Source organism: Corvus moneduloides, chromosome 9 (genome assembly GCF_009650955.1).
Source record: "Corvus moneduloides isolate bCorMon1 chromosome 9, bCorMon1.pri, whole genome shotgun sequence".
Taxonomy (NCBI): domain Eukaryota; kingdom Metazoa; phylum Chordata; class Aves; order Passeriformes; family Corvidae; genus Corvus; species Corvus moneduloides.
In genome coordinates, this window is record NC_045484.1 from 26,356,829 (window position 1) to 26,369,416 (window position 12,588).

The 12,588-nt window shown below is 48.4% G+C and overlaps 2 protein-coding genes and 1 long non-coding RNA gene across 4 annotated transcripts in view; 1 reads left to right on the forward strand and 2 right to left on the reverse strand.

Annotated features, from left to right (window-relative positions):
• Nucleotides 1–503, reverse strand: part of FAF1 (Fas associated factor 1) — a 151,845-nt gene extending 151,342 nt beyond the window's left edge. Inside the window, exon 1 of the mRNA XM_032117346.1 lies at nt 200–503. Coding sequence (XP_031973237.1) covers nt 200–244 — 45 coding nt within the window. The 5' untranslated portion in view covers nt 245–503. The remainder of the gene's footprint in view (nt 1–199) is intronic.
• Nucleotides 504–1,596: 1,093 nt separating this feature from the next.
• LOC116447790 lies at nt 1,597–5,119 on the reverse strand. The gene is made up of 2 exons (XR_004241696.1): nt 4,466–5,119; nt 1,597–3,907 (listed from the first exon to the last, which is right to left on the reverse strand). It is a non-coding gene; the product is annotated as an uncharacterized LOC116447790 (long non-coding RNA).
• Nucleotides 5,120–5,156: 37 nt separating this feature from the next.
• Nucleotides 5,157–11,413, forward strand: CDKN2C (cyclin dependent kinase inhibitor 2C). Of its 2 annotated transcripts, XM_032117347.1 has the most exons (3): nt 5,157–5,460; nt 5,833–5,973; nt 9,536–11,413. In XM_032117347.1, the coding sequence occupies exons 2-3, from the start codon at nt 5,845–5,847 to the stop codon at nt 9,908–9,910; spliced, it is 504 nt and encodes a 167-aa protein (XP_031973238.1). In that variant the 5' UTR covers nt 5,157–5,460; nt 5,833–5,844; the 3' UTR covers nt 9,911–11,413. The 2 variants fall into 2 exon arrangements, with proteins under 2 accessions (XP_031973238.1, XP_031973239.1); XM_032117348.1 differs by having other exon boundaries at nt 5,157–5,973.
• Nucleotides 11,414–12,588: the final 1,175 nt, after the last annotated feature.

Genomic DNA, 12,588 nt, shown 5'->3' on the forward strand with positions numbered 1-12,588 from the left:
CACGTACCTTGAGAGAAGAGGGCACACGCTCCCCATTTCTGACAAATAAAAAAGAAGAAAAGCGAGAGCGGAGGCTTCAGAGGGTGGGCTTCACACCCACCACCCCGGACCTCCCTACAAAGAACAAGCAGCACAGCAACGAGGAGAAAGAGAAAAGCAGCGAGAGGCCACGGCTGTGTGGCGGCGGCTTGAAATTTACCTGGAAATCAGCCAATATCATTTCTCGGTCCATGTTAGACGCCATTGCAGCCAGCTGCGTCCCGGCTCTGCTCGGACCCGCGCACCTGGAGCCGCTGCCGCGGGGAGGACGGGGCAGGGTGGGAGCTCAGGAGCTCATGGAGGCGCCGCGCTGCGCTCGGGCTCCCGCAGCGCCCCCGGGCTGCCCCTCCCGGGGCCGAGGAGGGGAGGAGGCAGGAGAGCGGCGGGCCGGGCGCGGGGCCGGGAGCGGGCAGCGCTGCCTCAGCCGCTGGCCCGGGAAGGAGGAGGAGGAGGAGGAGAAGAAGGAGGAGGAGGAGGAGGAGGCAGCGCCGCTCCCCGCCTGCCTCCACAGCGCCTGTGTCGCACATTTTGCCTGTCATTGAGGTCGCAAAGAGGCGCTTTGCGGCCGCCACGTGACCGCCCGCCTGTCAAGCGCTCCCGGAGCCGGGGGCGGGACCGCGCCGAGCCGGGACCGCGGGCCCCGCGCCCGGGTGGCACCGGGACGGAGCGGAGAGTCCCGGCCCGCGCCCTGCCCGGCCGGAGGTGCCGCAGCGGGGCCGCGGGAGCGGACACATCCTCACGTCCCGTCCCGGGAGTTGGCGGCTCCCCGGGCCCGGTGGCGGCGCGGGATATCCCGGCTGGGCTCCGCCGCCGGCTGCGGCCTAACGGGTCTGCGGGGACCTGGGTGCAGCCATCCCCGGGCGGTGCGGGGAAACGCGGGCCGGTGCGGCTGCCGGGAGGAAAGCGGCCTTGCCTCTCTGTGCGGGAGCGGGGCAACCATCCATCCATCCATCCCTCCCTCCTTCCTCCCCTCCCTGCCTCTCTCCCTTCATCAGCGCCCCGGGACCGCGGCGGTTTCGGTGAATGCAGCGCTCGGTCCCGGCGCGATTCGCGTCCCCTCCGATCCCCCGTGACGCGGTGCCCGCCCAGTGACCCGCACCCCCAGGGGGGCACGCACCGCCCGGCGCTCGGGGGAGCGGCGACTTTTCGCCCGGGTCCCGACTTGGCTCAAAAGAAGGAAATGCATTTTTCACAGGTTTTTCTGAGCCAACGCACCGTGATCTGCACAGCGGCCCTCGCTCAGGCTTAGCACTCCAGCACTGTAAGATGCAATTCTATTATATACCGCAAATAAATCTGCTTTAAGTAATGCAAATCTAACTGTAATGCTTTCTAAGTCTGCCTCCTACAACCTGATGCCGTTCATGTACCCCTTTAGCCCTGACATTAAACACGCATTTGGACGCCAACTTGCTAATGAGTCCAACATGTTTTGCTCTGCTTTTTGTAGGAGTGTCCTGTCAGTGTCGTAGCTGAGGTCACAGATGCATCAAGCAGCTTTCCTGTCAGCTAGTAACGCTACATTATGATACCTTTGAATCAAGATATTTTGCCGGGTTTAGGAAGCAGCGGTCTTTATTGTTTCTGTCTTCCATCCGCGAGGGTTACAGGGGAGTTTCGCGGACTCTGCGAGCTCCCTGCCGCCGCTGGCCCCGGGGCGACCGGGGACAAACGCTGCGTGCGGAGAGGGGCGCAGGGAAAGCTCAGCTGTACCTTCAGGAGGGTCCGTGATCCCAAGAGAAACCCTGGGAATTGTTTAGAGCCTGTTGCGGACGCTGCTAGGGAGCGCGGGCTCCAGGGCGCCTGGGCTGGGTGTCTGGCGGCGGCGGCGCTGCTCCGGGGGCTCTGGGCGGGCTGAGGCCACACCGAAACGCCACTTACGATGCAAAGCCACAGCGTCAGAGAAGCTGGGTTTTATATTTTACCGTGTTCCTGCTCTCGTTTATGTTGGCAGGGCTTGCCAAAAGGTTTTTATTGCCCACTGACGTTAGCTTAACAATTCGAGCTCCCCACCACCCACCGGAGGGATGAAAAATTAGTTGCCCTCACACCTGCACCTTTTTTTTTTCCCCCAGTTTGATGTTACAGACAGTTCTGTCCTAAGTACTAGGTATGGTGCAATGCCTGGGACAGCCTATGCTAAATCACAAACAAATCCACCCACACATTACTAGAGAGTAACTATAATAAAGGCTGAAAAGCGAGTTTTAGCAATTGGGTTAAAGCCAATTAATTCCTGGCACAAACCGAAGCTATAAGTATATAGTCAAGATTAGTTACACAGCATTCATGTCTATTACAGTCATATTTTAAATAATGATATCTATATTAGATCAAAACAGGAAGGATTTGATCCAGAACATAAAGAAAAGGTGAAAAGCTGCACATGCCAGACGTCGCAGGAAGTTCATATTCAAGTCACAGCTAAAGTTTCTGTTTGCCTTCTCACAACCTCTCTGAGCCATTCGAGGTGGGTTTTATCCTCAAACGAGTGTCAGACAAATTAGGGAGCCGATTATTTTACTCCTCGTAATGCCCGGCGATAATATCTCCCTCCAGAAGGTTTTTTTGGGTTTTTTTTTTCTGCTGATTCTGGAGCTGATTGGGATAAATCCCTCTGTTTTAGATGGAGTATCTTTATCACTCATTAGAGGAAATGATCAGGATTAACGAGCTGCTTTCTGCAAAGACTTTTGACAGACCGGCATAGTAGAGGAAGTTTGACGGCATTTTCTGGCCAGGCAGCTTTACTTGCAGGAGGCCTGCAGCACTCCAGCTACACTTCGCTTAATTATTTTTGCTCTGTGGCATGATTAACAGAAGATGGAAGCTTTATTCTGAACTGTAAATCAGCAAAAAATAGTGTGAGACTGTTGTAAGGTTTGCAAATCTAATTCTACAGTAAGTTAGCAACAGGTAAACACCACCAAAGCCTGCGGATTTTAGGCAGTAATTAGTCACGAAATAAGTAATTTATAAGCCATCAGACTGAATAATTCAAGTTTTGCATATAAATTCTCTCTTTATGCAGAAAAGCAACTATATTCGAATAATTAGATGGTACTTGCATACATATATTTCTGGAGCTAACTTTGAGGGAAGTTATATTTTATATTTTTGCTTTTTAAAAAATGGAAAAAAGGAGGGGGAAAAAAGCACTATTACTTCTAGACAAGAATTACCACAATGAGGCCCTTAAAAATATGCGTATTTTTTCTCTCCTTTAGTGGGAGTGGGGGGGTCAGTTGATAAATTCAACAAAGTTGTTTTCCCTCCTTCGTGTGTAGGCAGCTCATACTTGTCACCTTTGTATATTCGCAAACAAGCGTGGATGGGGGAATCAGTACAGGAAAATACAATTGCAAAGCAAAAAGCAAGCGACGCGGAGAGGAAAGCCAGAGGCAAAGGTCTGGCTTCGTTCAGCTGCAGATCTACTGCTGTAAAACCGGCTCTGTTTGACGGCTGCGGCCCCGACTCAGGCCCCGGCCACCTCCGGCCCCTGCCCGGCTGCCAGCGGCAGGTTCCCCCCTCAGGGCAGTGCTGGAGGAGCTGTAACTACCACAGGTTCCCTCCCTAACGCACCTCCCCGAGCTGCCTCACGCCTGTTTACATTCAAAATCACTTTCCCGTGGCGTCCACGCAGAAAACAGACGTGCAGATTGCCCCTGCGAGCGATGGGTTACGTGTGCTTATCAGGGAGCCATGACATTGCTGCTTACCTCTCGGAGGGTTCGCTTGGCAGAATTCAGTCCTCCGAGGGTCCCTGAAACCTAAAGCAATCCAGCCATTAAAGCACTTTAAGGCACTAAATATTGTTAGGCAGGGTGGCGGTGACATCTCCGACCTGTACCGTCCTCACTTCTCCTCCCTGGAAAGGAAAAGCGAAGTCCTCGCGTCTTCTCGCTCGGTGCCCGGGCGCGGTTCCCCCTCAAAATGGCACTTTCAAATCAATCAAGGACACCAAAACGCGGGAAGCAGGGAGTGCTGCCGTGGACGGTCTCCTTCCACGGTTAAGACAACTTGACATTGACCCTTCATCCTTGACCTTGTCCTCAGGATGAGAGAGGAGCCCGCGTCGCTGCCGGGGTGGTCCCGAGCGCGGAGCCGCCGCCCGCGGGGTGCCGAGTGAGGGCGGAGGGGCCAGGACCGGGACCGGGACCGGAGCCGGCTCCGCTGCCCCGCGGGCAGGTGGAGACCCCCGGGGAGAAGCTCCGGGCAGCGCCGTGGCAGAGGCCGCCCTCCCGCCTGCCGAGCTTCCCCGAACCCGCTCCTCCCGCCGGGGTGCGGGGGCTCCCGCTGCTACAACCTCCTTTTCCTTTCATTTTCCCCCCCTAGGCCTCAGCAGCGCTGCTCCTAAAAGCAGCCGGGCTGTGCTGGCTGCGGCGGGGCAGTGCCGTGCCCGGGCTGCGCGGCGAGGGGACGGTACCGGGAGCCGCCGAGCTGCGGCGGCCGGAGCGCGGCGGGGCCGGGCGAGGGGCGGGCGGGAGCCGCTGCAGGCCTTCCTGCCCGAACTCCGCCGCGCCTCCTTAAATCTCTGCCGTTAAAATGTGGGCGGGTGTTTCAACTCAAAAAGCGCTCAAATTTTTTTTCTTTTCAAAAAAAGCTGATGAGGTTAAAAAAAAAAAAAAAAAAAAAAAAGAAGAAGGGGGGGGGAAAAAGGAGAGAGAAACCGGCTTCGTGTCCTTAGGAAACAGAAGTAGCGATTGTTTGTGCTTAAAAAAGGGGGAGCGCAAAGCCGCGGGCGGAGGCGGCGGTCGCGGACCGGCAAGTGCAGCTTTATTTCGCGAAGTTGGAAGAGGAGGCGAGCGGGGCTGTCAGTGCGGCTGCGAGCGCGGCCGGGCCGGGGCAGCGGCGGCACCAGCGCGGCCCCTGCCCCCGCCAGGAGCTCGCCCCGCGGCCGCGGCGGGAGGAGCGGCTGTCCCGGGAGCGCCCGGCGGAGCGCGGACAGCGGCGGCGGGACCCCGGCGGAGGGACCCCGGAGGACGGCGGCGGACACGGCTCCGGGTCGCGGCTCCTCCACGCCCTGAGCGCGGGCGGCGGTTCGCGGCAGCCCCCCCGCGCCGCCCGCCGCCCTCCTGGATGCTCCGGAGCCGCCGCCGCCGGGGGCGGCCGCCGGCCGGGATCGCGCCCGCCCGCTGCGCGGAGGCTGCGCGGGGCCGCGGGAGTGAAGCTGCTGCTGCTGCTGCTGCTGCTGCGGGGAGCGAGAGCACCCAGGGAGCGAGCTGGGCGCCGGGATAGTCGCCGCCGCCGCACCCGGCCCTCTCCGGGCGCGGCTCGTCCTTTCCTTCCCTGCTGGGCCCGGACTAAGGCGACGGAGTGGGATGAAGGGGGGATCCCGAGCGGGAGTTGGATGCACACTGCTACAGATCTTTCCTCGGAGCTGCTGCTGCTGCTAAGTTTCAGAAACCGACTGTGAACAGGGTGGGTTGTCTTCTTCTTCCAAGATCTCAGGTCTGAGTGAGTCTCCGGTGTACGTGTATATATGTTACCTATAACATATACAATATATTGTATAGCTGTTAATCTATTCCCCCCGCCGCGAAAGTGGCCAAAGTCTTTAATAAGAGTTGCTCTATATGTGGAACCAAAGAAATCTTCCTTCAAGTGGAGCTGCAGTTTTGCTGAATAATCACGTGTGAGTTAGGGGCGGGCTCTTGGCAAGGAGGTTTTTTACGAGTATTTACTACAAGGTCTTACTCCAGAAGATTAACCATCCCAATCCTTCTGTCAGTCTCCGATGCCATGCCTGGTTAAAAAAAAAAAAAAAAATCTCATCTTTTTTCCGATCGTCAGTCACCCTAAAGAATGGCCGAGCCTTCTGGGAACGAGCTGGCGTCCGCGGCTGCCAAGGGGGACCTAGTGCAACTTACTAATTTGTTGCAAAAGAATGTAAACGTCAATGCACAAAATGGATTTGGGAGGACTGCGCTGCAGGTTGGTATCCAGAGAGGGAGAAAATATTTCATCACTGGTACCTACGTGACCCGGGTTTCCAAAAAAGACAACATTTTAAGCAGGCTGGTGGATGAAATTCGAGTGGTTTTTCAAACTCGTTGGATGCCATATTTTATAACTTTTAGTGGCTCCAACTCCCTAAAATGACGTACTTGAAATAAAACTGGTCAAAACCATTCTTTCAATTGGGGATCACCCTCAATGTCAAACGGGCTACGAGTTTGCTAATATTTTGTGACTTCGTGGGGAGGAGGCAAGGAATGAGAGAGCTGAGATGAAAAGAAATCAGCTTAGGTGAGCAGGATTTCATAGCAGGTCTGTAAACACAAATGTTCTGTTCTCTGAAGCTTAGGATTTATATCTTTTTTTTCTTCCTTTTTTTTTTTTTCTTGCAATGTGCTTTTAAAGCGTGGCTCGTCTGGGTTCTGGGATCTGCTGTGGATGATACTTTTCCTTTATGCTCTGTTTGTGGGAATGACCTTTCTCATTGGGAAGCATGCTGCTCAGAACCGAGGACCTCCGATGTACATTAAAAGCTAGCCCTGCGAGTCGGGGTTCCAGCTGAATCACTTGCTTTTTTATTCATAATTAAGACTTTAAAATTTGTTTTATTCGGATCGGCTGGCAGGGCACTGCTTCCAGTTATTTCCTTTCTGATCGTATAGGGTGCTGTGTCCTAATTTTTAACTGTGTAGTTGTGCAGGCAGGAGTTGGAACCTGTCCAACTGCTAACTATTGGAGCTGATGAAAGATTTTGCTTTTAATATTATCAGATAATGATGGCAAAAAGGCTAGAATACCTACCAAATAATGAAAGATGTGATTTATAAATCCAGAGGGAAAATAAGTGTGGTTATTTGTAGTTAAGGTGTAAGTAATGAAATGTGGAAGTGGAGCTGTAGGTCTTTTTCATTTTACACATTAGTAAAATCGTTTTTTAACCCCTCTCCCCCCTTCCCCCAAAACCATGGTAATAATTTCAGAAAGTGGATTTTCAAACAGCATAGAACCTGTGAATGTACTCGAGATATTTACAGCTTTTTGGCTTAATATCAAAATGTTAGAGCTGGAAAATAAGCACCTCTTGCTAATAATGCAGGAATGACCCTTTTTTTGATAATTTCGCTGAAGCTGGAGATCTGTGAGCTCCTCGCTGTCCTGTTAACACCTAAATAGGTCATCGCATTGCACTGCAGGCACTTGCAGCAACTTTTAAGAGAGTGAAAGGGTTTAAATTAAAGACTTAGACAAACTAAATTCTTTAAGAAAGCAGGAAACATTTAGCTGGTTGTTTTATCCTCGGGACAAGGGCTGAAAACCAATTTGTCCTAGAGTAATGCTGGATATTTTTTTCTAAAAGCAGCTAACTGTCCATATCCTGAATTAAGGTATATTTTACACAATGACATAGCATCCAGCTATATTAAACATGCATCCGTGCCCTAACGATACTTCTTAGGGGTGCCTAATAACAACTGAGCTAATGAACCACAACAAAAATCAAAACAGGAGAATCTGTCAACTTATTTTCAATATGTATCATCCTGAAATGTGCTGTGGGTGCGTGGCCACGCTCGAAAGACTTCTCTGTCAGTGCACTCTGCTAGACTGAGATAATCTGTCTGTAATCTCTCTCTCAATTACAATGGAGAGAATGCTCCTATATTAATGTCAATTAATTTATATTTTTCCTCTTCATTTATGTTTAATTAAACAGCTACTCGGCTTATCTTGCTCTGTCCTTTTTATTTCTGGTGAAGTGCACCTATGCAGGCCTCAAATACATCTCCTGCCCTAATGCTCTTCGTCAGACTTATTCAATTAATGCTTTCTCTTTCTTCGCCTCCCTCCCCCCAAGCATAACCTTGCAAATATAGGGGACATTTGCTGTTCAGTTGTAGCCCACAGCCAAAAAGCACCACCTTTTATGGGATTTTCTCCCCCTCACATCTTTAACTGAACACTTCAGTCCCCTGGCCTGAACACTGAAAACTCCCACTTAACCCAAATATATGTTTTGAATTCACAAATAATACAGCCTGGGCTCTCAAAAAGAGATCAAAATGTCCGGATTTCACTAAACAAAGAGAGATCACAATGATCTTGTTTTCTTTTAACATCGCTTCCATCTCTCGTCAGAAGTGAAAGAAGTGGCAGTCAGGAGCTGGAAGCCTTGGGGCATAGAGAGATCTCTTTTCCTGAATCCCAGCCTGTCTTATCTGCACTTCTGCTCCTGTCTGTGGTTATAACATGCTAGGCTGCTTTACACTTCAAACGCTGTACATAAATGTATTTATTATAACTGGCTTTTCTTAAAAAACTTAATATATATTTTTCATCAGGAGAGATTTTCAGCAAACCCCTGTAGAAATTGTACCTTATGCTAAATCTAATGCACTGTAATGCTTGTTTATGCTGATTTTTTTTTTTTTAACCAAGATTTTCAAATCGATGTGTGGATCTCTTTCTAAGGAAATAGAAAAGAGTTTAGTTTTTTTCGAATTTTATACTTACAATGAGACTAGTTACAAGGACAGGAAAATACTGCGTATAGGCTGGAGATTACACATTGTACATTACAGTGTTCGTTTTTGGAAAGTGTGCAAACAAAAAATGAGGAATTACAAGGAAATCAGTGCAAGCTGTTAAGTTACAAATAAGAGAGATTTGTGTTCTAATTATGATAGTTTTATGGTGCAATTGAGAAAATTGAAAGAAGCTTTTTCTTTTTTTTTTCCCTGAGAAACAGTCAGAAAATCCAATTATTGTTGTTGTTGTATATTTTTTAAGGGATGTTTTAACAACAGAACATAGCCACAGTTTACTTATAGAGAGGTTATGAAAGTGTAATATAATATACTGATTTTAGAAGAGAACTTCAGTAATTTTGAAACATTCCCTTTGACTTTTCCTTTTTGGGTCACCTAATGAAACACGAATATCGGGGAGAAGAATTTCTTTTAGCATTTGTGTTTCTCAACAGACAGAGCTATGGTACAGTCCAAATATTTGTTTTATCATAATGTACAGACAATGTAAACACCTGAAAGCTTGTAAAAACACATTCTACATTTGCTGTTGCTGAGGTAAAATATCTGCTCCTCAGAGACCCTATATTTGCTATTTAACAAGATTAAACAGTAATGCAGAGGTGTCTCAATACTTAGGCAAATAAAACCGAACTATACCTAATTTTTATATGTTAAGAAACTGAGATGATCCTCGTTAGGGGGGGAAAAAAAAAAACAAAACAAAAAAGCTGTTTTATCCCATTCTATGCTATTTCAGGCATTAATCTCTCTGAGGCAGAAAGCTATGACCACCGAAGTGATAACATCTTTCAGAGTTTCACCGAGTTCAGTAACAAATACATTAAAAACTAGACGTTCTGGTGTGTCATTAGTTTTACAGCGAGGCTCTTCTGTCTGCTTTAAATGAGAACTGGGCTCTGACGAAAGCCAGGGATGAGAAGTGAGGACGGGAGGCAGTGCTGGAGCAATCCCCCCACCCGCGGTATCCAATTCTCCTCTCTCTCTCATAGGTGATGAAACTCGGGAACCCCGAAATCGCCCGGCGGCTGCTCAGTAACGGGGCGAACCCCAACCTGAAAGACAGTACCGGCTTCGCTGTCATCCACGACGTAGCTAGGGAGGGGTTTCTGGACACTTTGCAGACTCTGCTGGAGTTCAAAGCCGATGTTAACATTGAGGATAACGACGGCAACCTGCCCTTGCACTTGGCGGCCCAGGAGGGGCACGTGCGGGTGGTGGAGCTGCTGCTGGCGCGCTCCGAGTGCAAGGTGGGCCACCAGAACAAGCGGGGGGCCACCGCCTACGACCTGGCCAAGCTGTACAGGAGGGCGGCCGTGGTGGAGCTCCTGGAGGCCAGCAGCTCCTTCCCCCCCAGCATGGACTGAACCCTGCTAGGATGGGGTCTCCTTTGGACGTGAGGGCATGCAGACTTTTTGGGGTGTTTCCCTCCTTTTTAACGGCATTTGTTGCCACTTTTTTTTTTTTTTTTTCCCCTGAACAGCTGGTAGTGTAAGTCTCAAGAAATTCCAGAGGTGGGTTTTTAGATAACAGAAATGTTTGAAATCCATGCTCCCAGCAGTTTCCTATACCTTTCACTTTACTCAGTGCTCACAGGCCCATCTGTGTGTATGTTGGTTGCTCATATCTAGTTTTCCAGTATCAACTTTTGCAATTTATTTTAGGTCATTTGTATCAAGTCATTAATACAAGAGCTACTATTCACACGCTTAATGTTGCTGGACTTTTAAGAAAAGGAAATAGTTTACTGTGATTTCTCCCACCTCTCAACACACCCCTCCCTTCTCACTCCCCCCACCCCTTTCAGTCGGGCTCAAGAGTCTGAGGTCCTGTTTTGGTTAAAAACATCCTTTAAATAAGGGGTCACCTGCACAGGCAGAGCTGGAAGTCAAAGGGGACGGCCTGAGGACAGTGGATGGCGCTTAGATGCTTTAGGCAGTAACTGTATTTTGTCACTAACAAGAGCTTGTAGAACTAGGTCACTTACTTTCTAAATGTAGATGACACTTTTCCTCTTTGTGTATTTAAACTTTCACCAATCTGGTTTTCAATTTAGTTACCAGAAACAGTGTAAGTGGTGTTTCTTTGATTGCCAGAGGTTTTAAACAGCTCAGTTTAGTAGTTCGTGTTTACTGTGCACTGCACAAGACGTTTTTTTCTAGTTTCAAAACAAGCAGCAGAGAACCATTGTCAGAGGCAAGAGGACACGAAGGCTGCAGTACAAGATTTCTGGTTGCTTCATCTGCTGAGTGCAGTTTAGATGTTCTTTAAGTAATATTTGCTTTCCACCAACTATTCTGTTTTGTCTGGAAATAAACTATTTGAATGACAGCATCTCACAAAACAAGAATATTTGAATACAGTGACATTTAGGAAGCAGCACTTTTGATATTAGTGAAGTTAAGTTATTGCTTGCACCTAAAACACAATTTAACCATTGGAAATTTTCCATTGCAACACAGCTGAGAGTATTCACCAGACTGAAACTCATTTGCCTCTCCAGCCTCAACAGGAGCTAACGATGCTCAGCACCCTGTCGGGAACAATCTATTATGAAACTTTTAACATTTGTACAGGATCTACTTGTTGGACAGATGGGCAGTTTAAAGTGCTTCATTTTGAATAGTTTAAATTTCAATTGTGCAAAATAGAAGGTTTTAAATCAATGCAAAATGAATACTACTTTAAATAGCACTTAAAAGAGGAGAGGGAGTACATTAGTTTAGTTTTTAACTTTTTTTTTTTTAATTAGCCCCACAAAATCAGTTACTACATTTTCAAGTAAAAAATAATTTGCTGAAACTGTCACATTTACTATAAGCTCTGTCACACTGCTGTGTTCTGATTAAAAACCTCTGTGAAATATGAAATTTGTGTGCATGATCATTAATCGGTGCAGCACAGCACATAGGAAGCATTACTGGGGAAATAACCCTCAAAATTCCTGGTAGAAAGAGCACTAAACCACCTGAAATATTAAACCGAGCAACGTAATCCACAGGTCCCCGAGGTGAAGTGACCCAAATCGCTCTGTGTTGCTCTCCATCTTCCTTTCCTCATGTCCTGGAGGATGCTCCAAGACTTTTCCTTCTCCATTCCTCTCAAAAAGAGGAATTCCGTGCTACACCAGAAGGTAATATCCAGCTTTCTCATGTTTGTTTGGGGTTTTTTTTCACCTGTGCTTCTAAAAAACCTCATTCCAAACCCGTTTGGAGCTTCATCAGCATTTAATTTACGCTAAGGCGAAGTTTAAGCAGTGGCTTGATAGAACAACTTCTCTTCCTAGAAAAATGCCCCGCCTAGTCAGAAATAGCGGCTTTTATTGCGTGCCAGGAGTTCAGGGTTAAAGCCAGGAAGAATCACCCCCTGGTCATGCCCAAAACCTCGGCGGCTGAGTCACGGGCGATAGTCTGGTTTAAAGGTGTGTTTTATCTGACTTTACTGCTGCGTTTTCTCAGTGAGCCCCTCATTTTATCGGAAACAACATTATCAATTGAAATTCCTAGTTAAATACTTTGAAAGCAAGGATTGCTCTCTATTATCCCAGGAAGTTAATAGTTACTACAAAGAGCCTCTGGGAAACCAAAGAAATTCGTCAGCTGGTGGGTTACACGCACCTTACAGGGTTTGTCACTGACAAAAGGTGCCTGGCTGCTGGGGAATGGCTTTCCTCCAGAAGTCTTTATACTTACTGAGTGAGGAGAAAATAATATAAAGCAAGTCTTATTAATAGGGAATCCTGACACCTAAAAAGGATTGTAGTATCGGGTGTGCTTTCAGAAACTGCTTTGGCGCTTCCCCCCCCACTATTTTGGCAACATCAAAAAGTCCAGTTTCAAAAATTCGCGTATTCGTGAAAATGTCGACAATCATGTTTGCCCAGAGATGCAAAACTGCAGCGTGTGAGATGGAATTAAAGAATTTTGAGAGCTTTTATTGAGACATAAACCAACTGCCAAGTAAGTCTCCAGGCAGGAGCAGAGATCGCCCTGCAGCAGCCCAGGAATCGACAGCAAACAGTGCAGTATCGAGATGAGAGGTATAA

Bases quoted from the DNA above. Each gene is read 5' to 3' on its own strand.
- CDKN2C (XM_032117348.1), top strand. From the start codon at position 5,845: ATGGCCGAGCCTTCTGGGAACGAGCTGGCGTCCGCGGCTGCCAAGGGG. The intron at 5,974-9,535 runs GTTGGTATCCAG...TCTCTCTCATAG, and splicing joins TTGGGAGGACTGCGCTGCAG to GTGATGAAACTCGGGAACCC.